Source organism: Panthera tigris, chromosome D2 (genome assembly GCF_018350195.1).
Source record: "Panthera tigris isolate Pti1 chromosome D2, P.tigris_Pti1_mat1.1, whole genome shotgun sequence".
In the NCBI taxonomy this organism is placed as follows: Eukaryota; Metazoa; Chordata; class Mammalia; order Carnivora; family Felidae; genus Panthera; species Panthera tigris.
The window spans coordinates 68,489,801-68,504,448 of NC_056670.1; the positions used below are offsets into that span (position 1 = coordinate 68,489,801).

The 14,648-nt window shown below is 40.2% G+C and overlaps 1 protein-coding gene across 4 annotated transcripts in view; it reads right to left on the minus strand.

Moving 5' to 3' along the window:
- Positions 1-14,648, minus strand: part of GPAM (glycerol-3-phosphate acyltransferase, mitochondrial) — a 61,757-nt gene that overhangs the window by 18,141 nt on the left and 28,968 nt on the right. For all 4 annotated transcript variants that reach the window (XM_007087179.3, XM_042960367.1, XM_007087178.3 and 1 more), the window contains exons 3-10: positions 14,052-14,174; positions 11,449-11,522; positions 8,113-8,226; positions 5,748-5,894; positions 5,048-5,144; positions 4,239-4,375; positions 1,088-1,187; positions 545-757 (exon numbers count right to left, since the gene is read on the minus strand). In XM_007087179.3, the coding sequence (XP_007087241.1) occupies positions 545-757; positions 1,088-1,187; positions 4,239-4,375; positions 5,048-5,144; positions 5,748-5,894; positions 8,113-8,226; positions 11,449-11,522; positions 14,052-14,174 (1,005 nt within the window). The remainder of the gene's footprint in view (positions 1-544; positions 758-1,087; positions 1,188-4,238; positions 4,376-5,047; positions 5,145-5,747; positions 5,895-8,112; positions 8,227-11,448; positions 11,523-14,051; positions 14,175-14,648) is intronic.

Below are 14,648 nucleotides of genomic sequence, written 5' to 3' on the forward strand. Positions count from 1 at the left end.
CCCTTGCTGTGCGTGATTCCTCGGGCATGTTCACTTTGGGATAGGATAATTCAAGCTACAGGCTTATGATCTGTGCATTCTTCTGCAACTTACTATACTCACTTCAATAAGAAGTTTACTAAGAAGTTACTGCCACCTACCAAGTTAATTCATTCTAAATTGCTTTATCAACATGATCTCAGCATTTCATCAGGCTGAACTTACAATTTATACACAAACTACAACCCCGGGGAAAACGACATATATATAACCCTCCAGGCAGAGATGGCAACATGGGGCCAAGTGTTCTCCCATTGCCCGATCCCGATCCCACGATCGAGGCCAGCACTGAAGAATCTAGCCACACCGCTCCCTCCGAGAGCAGGGAAGCGCCACATTAGTACTACCCATCAGGGGCGCACAAAAGATGAAAGCTACTCACCATGCCCATTCTATATGTATCCTGTTTTAAACAGTACCAGAAACCCTCCTAATTCCAAAAGCACTTCTCTAAAAGCAAAAGACTTGAAAGTGAAGAAGACTTTTGGGTGGGCAATCCTCTTACCAGTTGTTCGCCATTGTAGTGACCTTCAATAATGCGATCGTAGGAGATTCCAACAGGTATGATCAAGATGTCTGGGATGGTATTGGTAGACAGCGTATCAACCACAACTGACAAAAGTCCTGCCCGAGCACAGGAGGTTTTCCCACTCCTAGAGCGTGTGCCTTCCAGAAAAATCTCTAAGAATTGCTGCTGTCGAAGTAGTTCAACTATATGCTGGAACAGAAGGAGAATGTAAACATGAAATCAAGCCAGCTCCACTTAGAACAAGCTCAGCCAAGTTAAATCTTCCAACAAATGATAACCTAGAACTTCACTACTGACCAAGTGTTTTACCCACGTAAATAATAGCAAGCCAGCTCCTCCAAGCTCTATTTTGGTGATTACAAAAATAATCATCAAACCCATACCCAAACAATACCACTCAAATAATTACACAGACAACATTCTTTTTTTTTTTTTTTTAAATCTCAATCAAGTCTCTTTTTCTTCTACTGTGGAATAACGACTATAACTGCTTTAAGGACACTGAGACAGCATACATACCCCGTGGAGCAAAGCTCTATAGAGAATATCCTTCCGCCCATCTGGCGTTTCATCTAGCCTTCGTCGGATGAAAAAGCCCCCAAGCTTATGGATCAAGGTACTAGATATTGAAGAATGCGTTAGTTATTTATATAGAAAAATATACGAATACTTAAATTCCAACTTACTTCAAAACATACACCATATGAATACAAACCACATGTCGTTTGAGCTGCTGACATTTTTCCACTTTCCATATTACTGATGTTTCAGTCGCTTACATCATTCATCAGCCTTCAGAACATCACTTTGTGTACTGAAGCCCTATTAATGTCTGTTCACAACCAAAAGAAGTCTGTACAATATCCCTGCAAAGGTGGTGTTACAGATTTTAAGAGGATTATGAAATACTGCTAAATTTTAAAATCCTGTCAAGGGTCTCAGGGCACCAACCATTAGACATCCGGAAATGTGCTTCTGGCACATGAACTACAAAATGAATATGAGGTTACAAAAGCTCCTATGGGGACATTTTTTCAAGAAAGTACTGCTTAGGGGCGCCTGGGTGGCTCGGTCGGTTGGGCGTCCGACTTCGGCTCAGGTCATGATCTCACGGTCCGTGGGTTCGAGCCCCGCGTCAGGCTCTGTGCTGACCGCTCAGAGCCTGGAGCCTGTTTCAGATTCTGTGTCTCCCTCTCTCTCTCTGCCCCTCCCCTGTTCATGCTCTGTCTCTCTCTGTCTCAAAAAAAAATAAATAAACGTTAAAAAAAAAAATTTTTTTTAAAGAAAGTACTGCTTAGGGAGTGTCTCTGTGAGCCCATGATAATTTTATAAAACCCAAACCAAGCATAACCAATTTTCCAAAACGTGAAACAAAAATGTGCTTCATGTACACTTACACAGGGATAAAGCGATTCTTTTCTCAATCCCTTGTTTCTTTCTACAACATTGTTGGATTTTTATATTACGATGAAATTTTATAATACGCAAGTCAACCTTTCCAAACGCAGAGCCTCTTCCTAATTCTTCTCTAATAGAGTGATATTAAAATAGCAATATCAACACATATTTCCAGTATCTTCTGTAGTCAGGATAAGGAGGCAACAGTAAAATGTCCCTAGAGCTAAATATCACTCTCTGAGAACAAGACTGCAGAGAAGTTCATAGCGAATGTGAGATGAGCCACCCACAGAACAACCCGCCCCAGAAAGTGACTTGTGAATGTATAGGTTGGCACGTAACAAAAGAAAGCTGCGAATCAACAGGTAAGGTCACTGACTGGCTGTCAAGTATGAAGGAATGACGAGCTAAGCAACGACTGGCATAGAGTTCATGAAAAGAAAAGTTGGATTACGCAAAATTATCAATTTTTAACATGCATTTCCATGGGATCCTTCCAGGAGCACTTCCAAGCTGAGAACCTGGAGGGAATGATTACAGGAGTTATTCTCATTGTAGGAAAGGCAAACTGTACAGGGCAGGGCCTCCCTAGAGCCCGAAGGGAACACTCCTCTTGGCTCTAAATCTATGCTTGCCAAAAACTTTCTGATGACACTCTTCCCCTCCAGTGGGCTTCATGCCCAGTGCGAAGCCCAACATGGGGCTTGAACTCACAACCCTAAGATCAAGACCTGAGCTGAGATCAAGAGTTGGATGCTTAACTGACTGAGCTGCCCAGACACCCCAACTTTCTGATGACTTTCTAATGCAACTTCCCAGGTTCCTCAATACTGGGAAGAGGTGCTCAGAAGAGTAAACAGATGTCCTAGTCCCTAGAGAAGTATGTCTGCCCCGTGCGGGTATATCACATTGTATTAGAGCTATTTGTCTACATTCCCCAGATTATGAGCAATTTGAAGGAAAGGACACAGCACTTCTTCACTCTTGTCTAAAGTATAGCTGGGTAAGAATCAGCTGACTGAATGAATGAATGGCTCCGCTCAACCATTCACATGAGGCTGGTTAGCCACAGAACTCTGAGCCAAGCAATTAGGAAGGAGCTCCTTGGACTGTGGGGCTGAGGAAAGGGAGATGACTGCCACTTTGTGAGACCCTGTGTGCACAACCCACAAGCCCACTTCCCTTCCTGTTACTGTAAGTCCATCCTCCTCATACTCCCTACTGCTTACTCAGAGCTGACCTCAGGGATGCTCTATGCTTTGAAATTTGAGCCTTCAATATCCCAAACCAACTAAACCTACTCCTTGTTCATTCCCCATTGGTGCTCAGCTCCACTATGTACCTAGTACCCTGGCGGTAAAGATCAAGGAGTGTCCCTCCCTCATCAACCCCTCTCCCACTCTGGACTAGCATTTGGTCTTATAAATTCACCTTACTAAATACTTTTCAAATCTATGTCCTCCTCACCAAGAGCACCACTACAAATTTTAATCCAAGCCTTCGTTATCCTTTGCCTGAACTCTTACAATACAGTCAGAATGGCTCTAACTCCCTCTAATCGAGAGTGACTTTTCAAAATGCAAATCTGACCACTTCTCAACTACAGGATACACTCTAAACTCTCGGCTTAAAAATTGTTCTGACCCAGCTCTCACTCCCTACGCGATGGCCACCTCTGGCCTCTGACCCTTCCCACCGTATCCTGCACTCTAACCCTAACCCTATTGAACTGTCTGCCGCTTCCTAACCGTACCACACACTTGAAACTTTCTGCATCTTCACATGCTATTTCCTCTGAACGGAACCACCGCATCCTCCTGAAAACTTCTAAAATACACCTTTTGCGTCTTACTGAAATGATTACATGTTTCCAGTGTTACTAAATTACGAGGTCAAAGTTAACAGGTGTGGTTCTTCTCACCTACTTTGTACCAACACCACCGTCCACCCCCACCCCCATCTTCCCTACTGCCAACCCTGATACAGTAATTTGCTATGTGGTCTAATTGCCTTTCAGCCATTTGATAAATATTGCCCATGAAGTTGAGGTATTCACAGTTCACCAAGCATTCCATACAGAACACAGGAAGAACGGTGATAGTCTTAGAGCTTTTTTGTACTTTTCAACTTTTCCACAATAAATTTTTACAGTGAAAGTAAAGAAGCTCATGTCATCTTTACAGTAATGTGGTTCAAACCATAAAAGAAAAAAAAGAAAAATTTAAAATACAATCTTTTCCATACCTTACATTTCAAAACAAGCTGATCTTACCTGAAGATGGGAATGTTGAGATTGTTGCCGGAAGCGATGTATGGCGCCTTGATGTTATGGCAGAAGAGAATGAACGTGAGCAGCAGATAATCAATGTGTGATCTGTGAACTGGTAGAAACAGAAGTGGCAAATTCATCTAGTAAAAGAAAAAAATGCCAAAGTTCAAATTCAAACGCAAACTTGGATCACACTCCGCAACTTCCTATTTGGTCAGAATCACTCAAACACGGGCTAATCAACGACTCGTTCTTGAAAAACATTTTCCAATAACATGAACGTCTTGCATTGTAATACTTCCGTGGCTGAAAACCACCAGAGCCACAATAAAAAGGAGCTGGGGAAGGAGAAGCACAATGGAGAGTTCAAGTGGACTCTCTGTCTTCTGAGAGGCAGCCCTGATTATGTTTAAAAAAAAAGAAAAAAGAAAAAAGAAAAAAGAAAAAAGGCAAAGGGTCGAGAGGCAAGCCTGGTTTGGCTTGAAATCACAGGCGATCATTTACCAGCCATGACTGGGAAATCTTAATCTGTCTGTGCTTTATATTTCCTCATTTATAAAAAGGGATTATTCCACCTGCTCTCAGAGTTGTTGCAAAGCAACCCACCAAAGGAGTCCTGCACAGCTGCCAGGTCCCCCTTCACCCACCTCTCAGCCGCTCGCCAAATGCTACTGTGGTACATCTCTCAAGGGGGGCATCTGCTGAACGGGCGGGATGCACACAGCACACAAAAGAACATTTCCATACAGAAGAGCTCTAACATCATCCACAAACATGGGGAAAACGCAATGACAGATCACAGAAACTCTTGCCTCAGTTGCAGCTTTAACCATCTCAAGTTGGCCTTTGTGAATTTGAATATTCCAAAAGAAGCTGTTGAACAGTTTGAGCAACACCCATCCCGTCAGTCTAAGGGCGGAGGGGCGGAGAAGAAAAGGAATTTAAATGCATAAACATACATTTATATAGACGTTGACTTTTACCTATTCAAGTTTCTGAACCTACAACCTAAAAGTGCTTTCAAGTGACTTAGTGTCTGTATCTGCATCTGAACTTTTACATATAGACTCATAGATACATATTACTTATTACAAACTAAAATCTTCCATTTTTATTTATTACAGACTAAAATCTTCATTTCACTCAAACAGCAGACTTTACACATCAGAAACAAATGATCAGATGAACATTTAGGTGAGCAGAATGCCATATAAAACCACTCCCTTTAAGATATGGGTGTGTGAACCCTGGCTCACAAGTCTAGAGAGAGGTCAGCAGTAATTCAGTGGCTGTTATTAGTTAACAAAGATTAAGGAACCTTAAAATCTACCACAGTGCTACTTCCCACACAATTTGAATACAAATATAAAAATAAAAAGGAGTTAGTTTTCCCATCAGATTATGTCCACTTTCTTTTGGACCAAAACCACTGTGCTAGGAAAGCCCAATGGTTCAGTCCCTGTTTGCTCAAAACAGCTCTCATTGAAAGCTTTTTGCTTTGCCTTTTAATACCTGATCATCGTTGGTGAGACAGTGGCAACCATTTCTTGAAGGATCCTTTTGGCTTTCTTTTTCACTTTATTGATGGCTTTTGACTGCTGCTGGGCAGAACCATCAGGATTTAATTCAGCAGCCACTTCTGCAATTGCCTCCTGTACTCTGAATTGAAAGCAGAAAGACAATGTAACTGTTTCTATGTGACATCCTGCATTCAGTATTTTCTAAATCATAGATATAAATCACAAAACAAAACTTATCTTCTCTTTAATATGTGATTAACACAATAAGCTCAAGTTAGATGTGTTTTGTTTGGCTGCCTACTGAATATTAGGGATATTATATTCCTGAATCGATGAATCCCTGAGGAATCTGGAAGGCAGATTTAAGAATTTAACTCAAATTCAATGGGTTAACAATGACATCAATTGAAACATTCCAGATATGCTGTGAGGGACACAAAGTTGCACTCTAGCAGAGGGGAGAGAAAGAAAGGTTATCCCTTTAGGCATATAGTTCAGAGGTATCCAAAGCTCACTGCCAAAGTAACATGAGATTTTTCTTTTGAAGATCTAATTTATTACTCATTTGTACTGTGACTTTATTAGAACTATATGTAAAACTCTCTAGGAGGGATCAAAGAGGGGCATAGATATTTACAAGTGTTTTCCATTTTAAACCAGTAATGTAAGAAAGGCGCGGCTCAAGATTAAAACAACACACAACAATAAACAGTGAAGTTAAGAGAGAAGATTTAATCCAGTTTGGTAAAACTTCCACGTGACTCGGGGAAGAACATACGAGATTAAACCTCCTTAAATCACTTTTAATATTCTAGTTACTAGTCAAAACACCTGGGTGGGATAAAACATACTTGGAGGTTTTTACCTAGAAAATAGAATATATAATAACCCAAAGGAGTTTCAAATAATTCCTTTTTCTCCCACTGTTGCTACTGATTTTAGACCAGCACGGAGCAAAGCTCCACACAGCCCCATAACTCATCAATACCAAAAGACCAATTCCACAGGACACTGAGGCCTTTAATACCTTTATTTCAATCTGGCCAGGAATGTTTTTACAAGTAATTGACAAGATAATTAAATCTCCATTATCAACTATTTACTCATTCATTCAATAAATACTTACTGAGTACCTGCCATGTGCCACCACTGTTCAGGTCTTCATAGCCACACTACAGGATCTGCATTTCTTTTATTTTTTTAAAATTTTTGTAATGTTTATTTATTTTTGAGACAGGGAGAGACAGAGCATGAAGGGGGGAGGGTCAGAGAGAGGGGGAAACAGAATCTGAAGCAGGCTCCAGGCTCTGAGCTCTCAGCACAGAGCCTGACGTGGGGCTCGAACTCACAAACTGTGAGATCATGACCTGAGCCGAAGTCAGACGCCTAACCAACTGAGCCACCCAGGCGCCCCCAGATCTACATTTCTAAGCAGTCTTTTCAAACCACTGTAGTATCTGGCCCCCCAAATCAAGGTAGATGTCCACCACATGCCACACCAATGAGGCAGAGTAGAGACTGATCTTCATGCAAACTCCTATATTCTAATGCCTAAACTTGAGAATGACTTATTTCCCTGTTCGATCTTATTTCAAGCCAGTCTCTGCTATTTTCTAAGCAAGTTCCTCTGAGAGCAAGGACAGAACCTTATTCTCTTAAAATTTCTAGTAACGATTTTCTAGTACAAGAATTTGTGCCTACATACTCAAAAATTATTTGACAGAAATATCAAACATGCTTCTCTTTTGGTTATAAAATAGGAAACACAAGGGGCACCTGGGTGGCTCAGTTGGTTAAGCACCTGACTTCGGCTCAGGTCATGGTCTCATGGTTCATGAGTTCGAGCCCGGCATCGGGCTCTGTGCAGACAGCTCTGAGCCTGGAGCCTGCTTCCGATTCTGGGTCTCCGTCTCTCTCTGCCCCACCCCCACTTGCACTCTGTGTCTCTCTCAAAAATAAATAAACATTAAAAAAAATGTTTATGAAGTAGCAAGTTCAAAAAACAAATAACAAATAAAACAGGAAAACACACGGTCCCAAACATTTATATTACAGAAAACAGAGAACTGGAAATATGTGCACCTCTGAATTCCAACTCTCCTTTCATATATTAGGAAGCCATTCATTCAATCGTTAATGCATAAAACAAGACTGCTATTCCCACATGGCACTGCTCACCAAAACCATCTGTTCTCCTGCCTTTCCTTGCTTTCCTTTGGAGTTTAATATCTGACATTTGGAAATGGAAACCCCTCTTGAGACAGAGTCCCAGAGTCCCAAGTTTAATAAAGGCAATACTGCCCTGCCCCACCCCCCTTCCCTGTCTCTTCCTTTTACAACAGCATCCCCACCCTTACCTACTGCTGTTCAGGACATTTTCCGTCACGTTGGTGGCAAACATGCCTGTATGGACATCTCGCTCTTGAACAAAAAGCACATAAGAAAGACGTCTTGCAAGCCATCCTCGATGCCTGCAACGTGAAAGGGGAAAAAAAAAAAGACTTAGGAACACCTAAAATGAACTGCTTAAATTATACAGCTGTTTCCCTGATGTAGAAACAACGCCTCATTTCATCTATTCCTGCTATCTGGTGTTATCCTATAGCAAATTCTCCTTGGCAGTTCAAGATGATCTGTGGCAATTTCACTCACAATTTCTTTCATGTACTCTCAACTAAAATTTAAACTTGGAATTTGAGTACTAAAATGCCTGAATAGTGTACTCTGCAAATAATAAACCAAATACCAAAAGAAAAATGCCTTATTTCATTACTACATTTTTTAAAAGTAAGTTCAATGCTGTATATATAAGCAATATAGCTTATGGCTGTGGGCTATAAAGAGATAATTTGGAAGTCTTTTCCTACCATAAAGGGCTTTTTTGTTATTATAGTAATTCTTCTAAGATAATCGCTAACTCCCAAAATGAGTGGACAAGGCTAGTCAAGGGAAGTCAAGGATAACTAAAGTATGGCCTGAACACCTATATACAGGGCTCATGAGGCCAGAAGTTCTTTCCCTTTTTCTTCCCCCACATTTGACATTTCTAAGAGATAGGACATATTCACACCAATGTTGGTGGCTATGTGTTATTTATATGGGGGCTTGGGGACAGAGAACTCAGAAAAAGGTTAGAACCTTCATATGCAATATTTTGAAACCATGTGTAATGATTGTGTAATGCCTCATTATCATTTCCCCCTTAAGGACATTCAAATGGCCAGATTTCAAATATAAATTCATGAACTCTGAAAAGCCTTCAGTTGAAGAAATTTGAGGAAGAACTGTGGAATCACTCGTTCCTTCATCTTTTTTGCTGACATTCTCTTTTTCTTCCTCCTTTCCTAGTTGTCTGCAAATTTGGTCCAATAGGGTAAATATTTAATTCTAAATTCTTCCTTGAGTGAATACTTTCAGAACTGTTATTAGAATGTACAGTCTCAGGGGTGCCTTGGTGGCTCTGTCGGTTGAGCATCCGACTTCGGCTCAGGTCATGATCTCAGGTCTGTGGGTTTGAGCCCTGCTTCAGGCTCTGTGCTGACAGCTCAGAGCCTGGAGCCAGTTTCAGATTCTGTGTCTCCCTCTCTCTCTGACCCTCCCCCGTTCATGTTCTGTCTCTCTCTGTCTCAAAAAATAAATAAACGTTAAAAAAAAATTAAAAAAAAAAAAAAAAGAATGCACAAAGTCCCAGTTCTTGATGAAATCCTTTTGTAATGGACTGAAAGCTCTGTGTGTGTGTGTGTGTGTGTGTGTGTATAAAAATGTCTACCCTTCACTTCATGTAACACACAGAGCAGCCAAACAGCCAGCTCAACCACACAGGCAGTTTATTACACCAAACGGTTTCATATCACCGAGTCATTATCACATTGAATGGTTTCATATCACTGAGTCAATATGGCATATGCTTTTTTTTTTCTTAACTGCCTCCAACTGAGGACAACAAATGAACCCTCTGACTTTATACATAAAATGTCTACTTACATAAACAAGAAGAGGCTCTCTATGAGATCCCTTTTCTTAGGATCTTAATCAAGTCAAAAAGGGAAAAAAAAAAAAAAAAATCAGTGGCCCAGAATTTCTCCTCTCTCCTTTAAATGTAAGATAGAGACAGAAGGGTAGCATGGGAATGGGAAAAAATATGTCCCTTGATTTTAGTTCTATTAAAAAAAAAAAAAAGGCATTTAATATATATGCAAGTATTGTCTTTCTCAATTATGATCTCATCACCAAAATATGATTAGTAATTCCAGAAAGCCTTCAAATTTAAGTATTTGACTTCTTAGATAAATTTTCACAGAATTTAAAGCATTTCTCATCACCTGAGCCTACTACTGACCTATCCCAGGCATTTACTCTTAGAATTATAAGGACTGGTAGCATTTTTGGCTGCCATTCTCTCCCGCCTCACAGACTTTCACACAATCTTCCCTCCCCCCTCCCTTATCCCCTAGCCTAGATTCATTAAAACAAAGCCTCTTTTCTCTCACTCAGATGCCCAACAGCCCATCCCCATGTGTCTGAAGTCTGGAAGAATTCTAAAAAAAGTCTTAAGCTAATAATAAATGAAAGAGCATTTGCTCAATATAGGAAAATATCTTCTAAAACTCCATAGATCAGGCTGATTTCAATTTTTAAGTATAAAATAATAATTTGTAAGCCATTCAACCCTACCCTTTCCTCAGATAAATCTTTACCATGTTTTGTCACACTTCAGATATAAAATCAGTATACAGGGGCCCCTGGGTGGCTCGGTTGGTTGAGCATCCAACTCTTGATTTCAGCTTAGGTCATGGTCTCACGGTCCATGGGATCAAGACCCTCGTCAGGCTTTGCCCTGGCAGCACACAGCCTGCTTGGGATTCTCTCTCCCTCTCTCTGCCCCTCCCCCACTCACTCTCTCTCAAAATAAATGAATAAGCTTTAAAAATATATATATACTGGGATGCCTGGGTGGCTTAGTTAAGCGTTCGACTTCAGCTCAGGTCATGATCTCATAGTTCATGAGTTCAAGCCCCATGTCGGACTCTGTGCTGACAGCTCAAAGCCTGGAGCCTGCTTTGGATTCTGTCTCCCTCTCTCTCTGCCCACCCCCCCCCCACACACACACCCTGCTCATACTCGGTCTCTCTCTCTCTTTCAAAAATAAATAAAACATTAAAAAAAAATTTTTTTTTAATAAAAATATATATACAAATGGGGCGCCTGGGTGGCTCAGTTGGTTGAGCGTCTGACTTTGGCTCAGGTCATGATCTCGTGGTTTGTGAGTTTGAGCCCCACATTGGGCTCTGTGCTGACAGCTCAGAGCCTAGAGCCTGCTTCGGGTTCTGTGTCTCCCTCTCCATCTGCCCCTTCCCTGCTGGTACTCTGTCTTTCCATGTCTCTCAAAAAATAAAATAAAACATCAAAAAATTAAAATGTACACACACACACACACACACACACAACAAAAAGAGAAAGCTATAGGTGATATCTACACCCTCATGAAATAGTTACCATATAATTACATAGCAGTAATAGTAACAGATCTCTCAGGTGGCTGTACTGCTTCCAATTTTTAGATAAAGCCTCTTGTGTCACAAGCTCAATTCTATTAACTCAAAAACATGAAGAGATTCATCTTAAGGTATAGGCACTGATTATTACAGTTCTTCTTTTGAGATGTATTAGAAATATAAGAAATTTCTTTTTACCTTGTGTGAGTTTCATTGATATAAATAACATTCCGCAAACCCAAAGATGGGATACTGGAGTTGAAAAATTTATCCTACATGAAACGAAATACACACAGACATAAATATACAATTGGATTTCTGGCAAAGAGCTCACATTTCCACTTCTTGATAACTTTTATAACTCAAGTATGAAGTTAGGCATTGCAAAAATCTAAGTGATGAAGAAAAATTACATTTTATTGAGAAAAGTACTTTTTGGCCTTCAGAGAAGGTCACAAACTTGCAAAGGAAATTGTGCCTCCCTGTCCTGCCTCATTCCCCACCCTCAACCCAAAAGAGTTAAAGCTACAGAGAGCTTAAATCAACGATAGGAACACTGAAGATTTCAGTGTTTCCCACATGTAAAAATACCGTACCATAGTTATCTTTAGATTACTAAATCTGGCAATAATGCTGACACAGTAATTATTATCCCCATTTTACAGACAGAAAAATTGAGACTGACAGGGGTTTTTAATATTCAAATCTACATCTTGCTCTAAATGTTTACTTCATTAGAAAACGTATGGCTGAAGGGGACTCTCTTGACAGGAAACCTTAAGGGATAATTCAGAGAGAGTTCTGCTCAAAAGAGAAAGTCTATAGCTTTATCAGTGTGGACAAAAAGGTAAGCTTTCCACAGATAAATGTTGGGAAAGCATAATGTACCTTCAATAAAAGATATAAAAATATTTAAGTGAATCTCTTTAGAGATCAGGAAAACGGTATCAGAGAAAGGGTAGCAAATATCAAAAAAATACTATAAAAATATTATTTAAAATTATTTTAAATAGGGACACCTGGGTGGCTCAGTTGGTTGAACATCCGACTTTGGATTTCAGCTTGGGTCATGATCTCACTGGTCACGGGATTGAGTCCCATGTCAGGCTCTGCGCTGAAGGTATGGAGCCTGCTTGGGATTTTCTCTCTCCCTCTCTCTCCTCCTCTCTCTGCCCCTCCTCTACTCACGTTCTCTAGTAAATATTTTAAAAATCATTTTAAATAAACATGCCATGGAAGAACATCAAAGATCAAGTTCAGCTCCAACAGGAACTGTATTTAAGCAAAAATCAATAATATACTATACTACTGACCTATTCCTACCCCAAACCGCTCCTATCACCACCACCAAGTAATTTCCTATATTCTCTTCTGACTTAAGAACACATTAGAGTCAAGGTATTATTTTGATCTTTTAAGCATTTAAAATTAGAATTAGAGAAGATGCCAGGTCTAAAAAGAAAGCCACATGATCATCTATTTAAATTTGTATTTCTACTGGCCTATTAACCTGAACTGGCCATACTCCCGGACCACAAATTATCATGACCGTTCCATTCTACCAACATAGCACTTCTGTTCTAAAAGGAACAGTATTTATGATTAAGACATTCTTGAGCAGACCTGAATATTTAACATAAACTGCTTGGGTCCCACACAAGTTAGTAAATCCCTTATACCAGACTCAGAATTCTACTTCCTGCCAAGCCAATCCAGAATAGAACATTCATGCAGTACAGCTAGATATTTATACAGATTACAAGCGATCTCTATAAATGACAGGCACTTAGATGGCAGAATTTCTGTCCTGATAACTGGCCCATCCCAGAGAGAGCTGAACATCCAGGCATACCTTTTAAAAGGCAACTCTACTGCCGGAGAACACAGCCACATTAGATTCTAAATTCCTGTGCTAACTCATCCCTCTAGCAAACTGCCAACAGAGGCTGACCACTCATTTGAGTGACTCTCTTCAAATACTACACTGTAATATGGATGATTTTGAATGATTGTGTCTGTTTCACCAAGATACAAACAACAAGCCCGTATACACTCTATTTAAAATATTCATCCTTGAGGCACCTGGGTGGCCCTCACCTGGGAGGCAACTGGGTGGCCCTAGTTAAGTATCTTACACTTGATTTCGGGTCAGGTCATGATCTCATGGTGATTAGATGGAGCTCCATGGGGGGCTCTGACCTGGGTATGGAGCCTGCTTGGGATTCTCTCTCTGCCTTTCCCTCTGCCCCTCCCCCACGTGCTTGCGCTCTCTCTCTCAAAAAAATAAATTAAATCTTCATCCTAACATTTAGTAACCATCCTTCACTATCATAGTCAACAGACACCCTCCATCCCTACTCACCCTCCCCCAACAGAAACTTACCAAAAGGAGAGTAGGGCAAAGCCATAGTTTTAAAGCTTTAAAACTCTCTCCTGCTACCCCTTGCTCATCTTGCTAGAAGTTGAACATTGAGTTAAAAGTTCAACATGTAGAAGTTACATGAAGGTTCCCACCAACTCTTAGAGTTATCTAAAAGTAAGATCTACCCTTCCCCTAAAGTCATACTAAACTAAAACAACCAAATTATCACTTAGCATCAACTATTTAACCAATATTTACTGAATAAATGAATGGAAAGACAAATTGAGTCAACATCATTACTTGAAATAATTTGGTTTATAAACATGGGCCTAAGTTCTTAAAATGAATTAAGTCCATTAAGACTACCCAGTAATAAGATTCACACAAAGTTGGAATTTCACTCTGTTTATTAAAGGTCAACAAGCAGTAACACTCTTACCCAGCTCTGGGGAGTACAGGAATAACAACATCTTCCAACAAATGGCCTTTTCCGGCTCATTAGGCTTTCTTTCCATTTTAAGGTTGCAGATCTGAAGACAGTAGGTCTGAAACCACACTCACCCTAATGTTAAGGGGAAAAAGTGTCTGAATGGCAAGAAAACTATACTTGTCCACTTTCTCTCTAAAACTAAGATATTTCAGAAGAGAAACTTAGTACTTCGATTTCTTTTGGTAATATAAGTTCCTCAGTGTAATTTTCCTTCATGGTACTCCCCTCCATCATCAACACTTGGAACAAAACTTGGAACATAAGCAAAAATTGAACACCGAAGAATGATAATGGCTAGCAAGGACGTCTGCACACTCAGAGGTTCAAAGGCAAGATTAAACAGCCCATGACAGTAGCAGGTAAATAAAATCAGGCTCCTGGATCCATACAGGGAACAGTTAATCTTATTCCTCTTCAATCACAGACGCCCACAAAAGCACTACAAAGTCTTACATAGTAAGCAAGTTGTTACATACAACTTGAAATATTTTAAATTAAAAAACAAGGTAAACTTATGTAACATTCCTTTATCCTGGCTGGAATTTA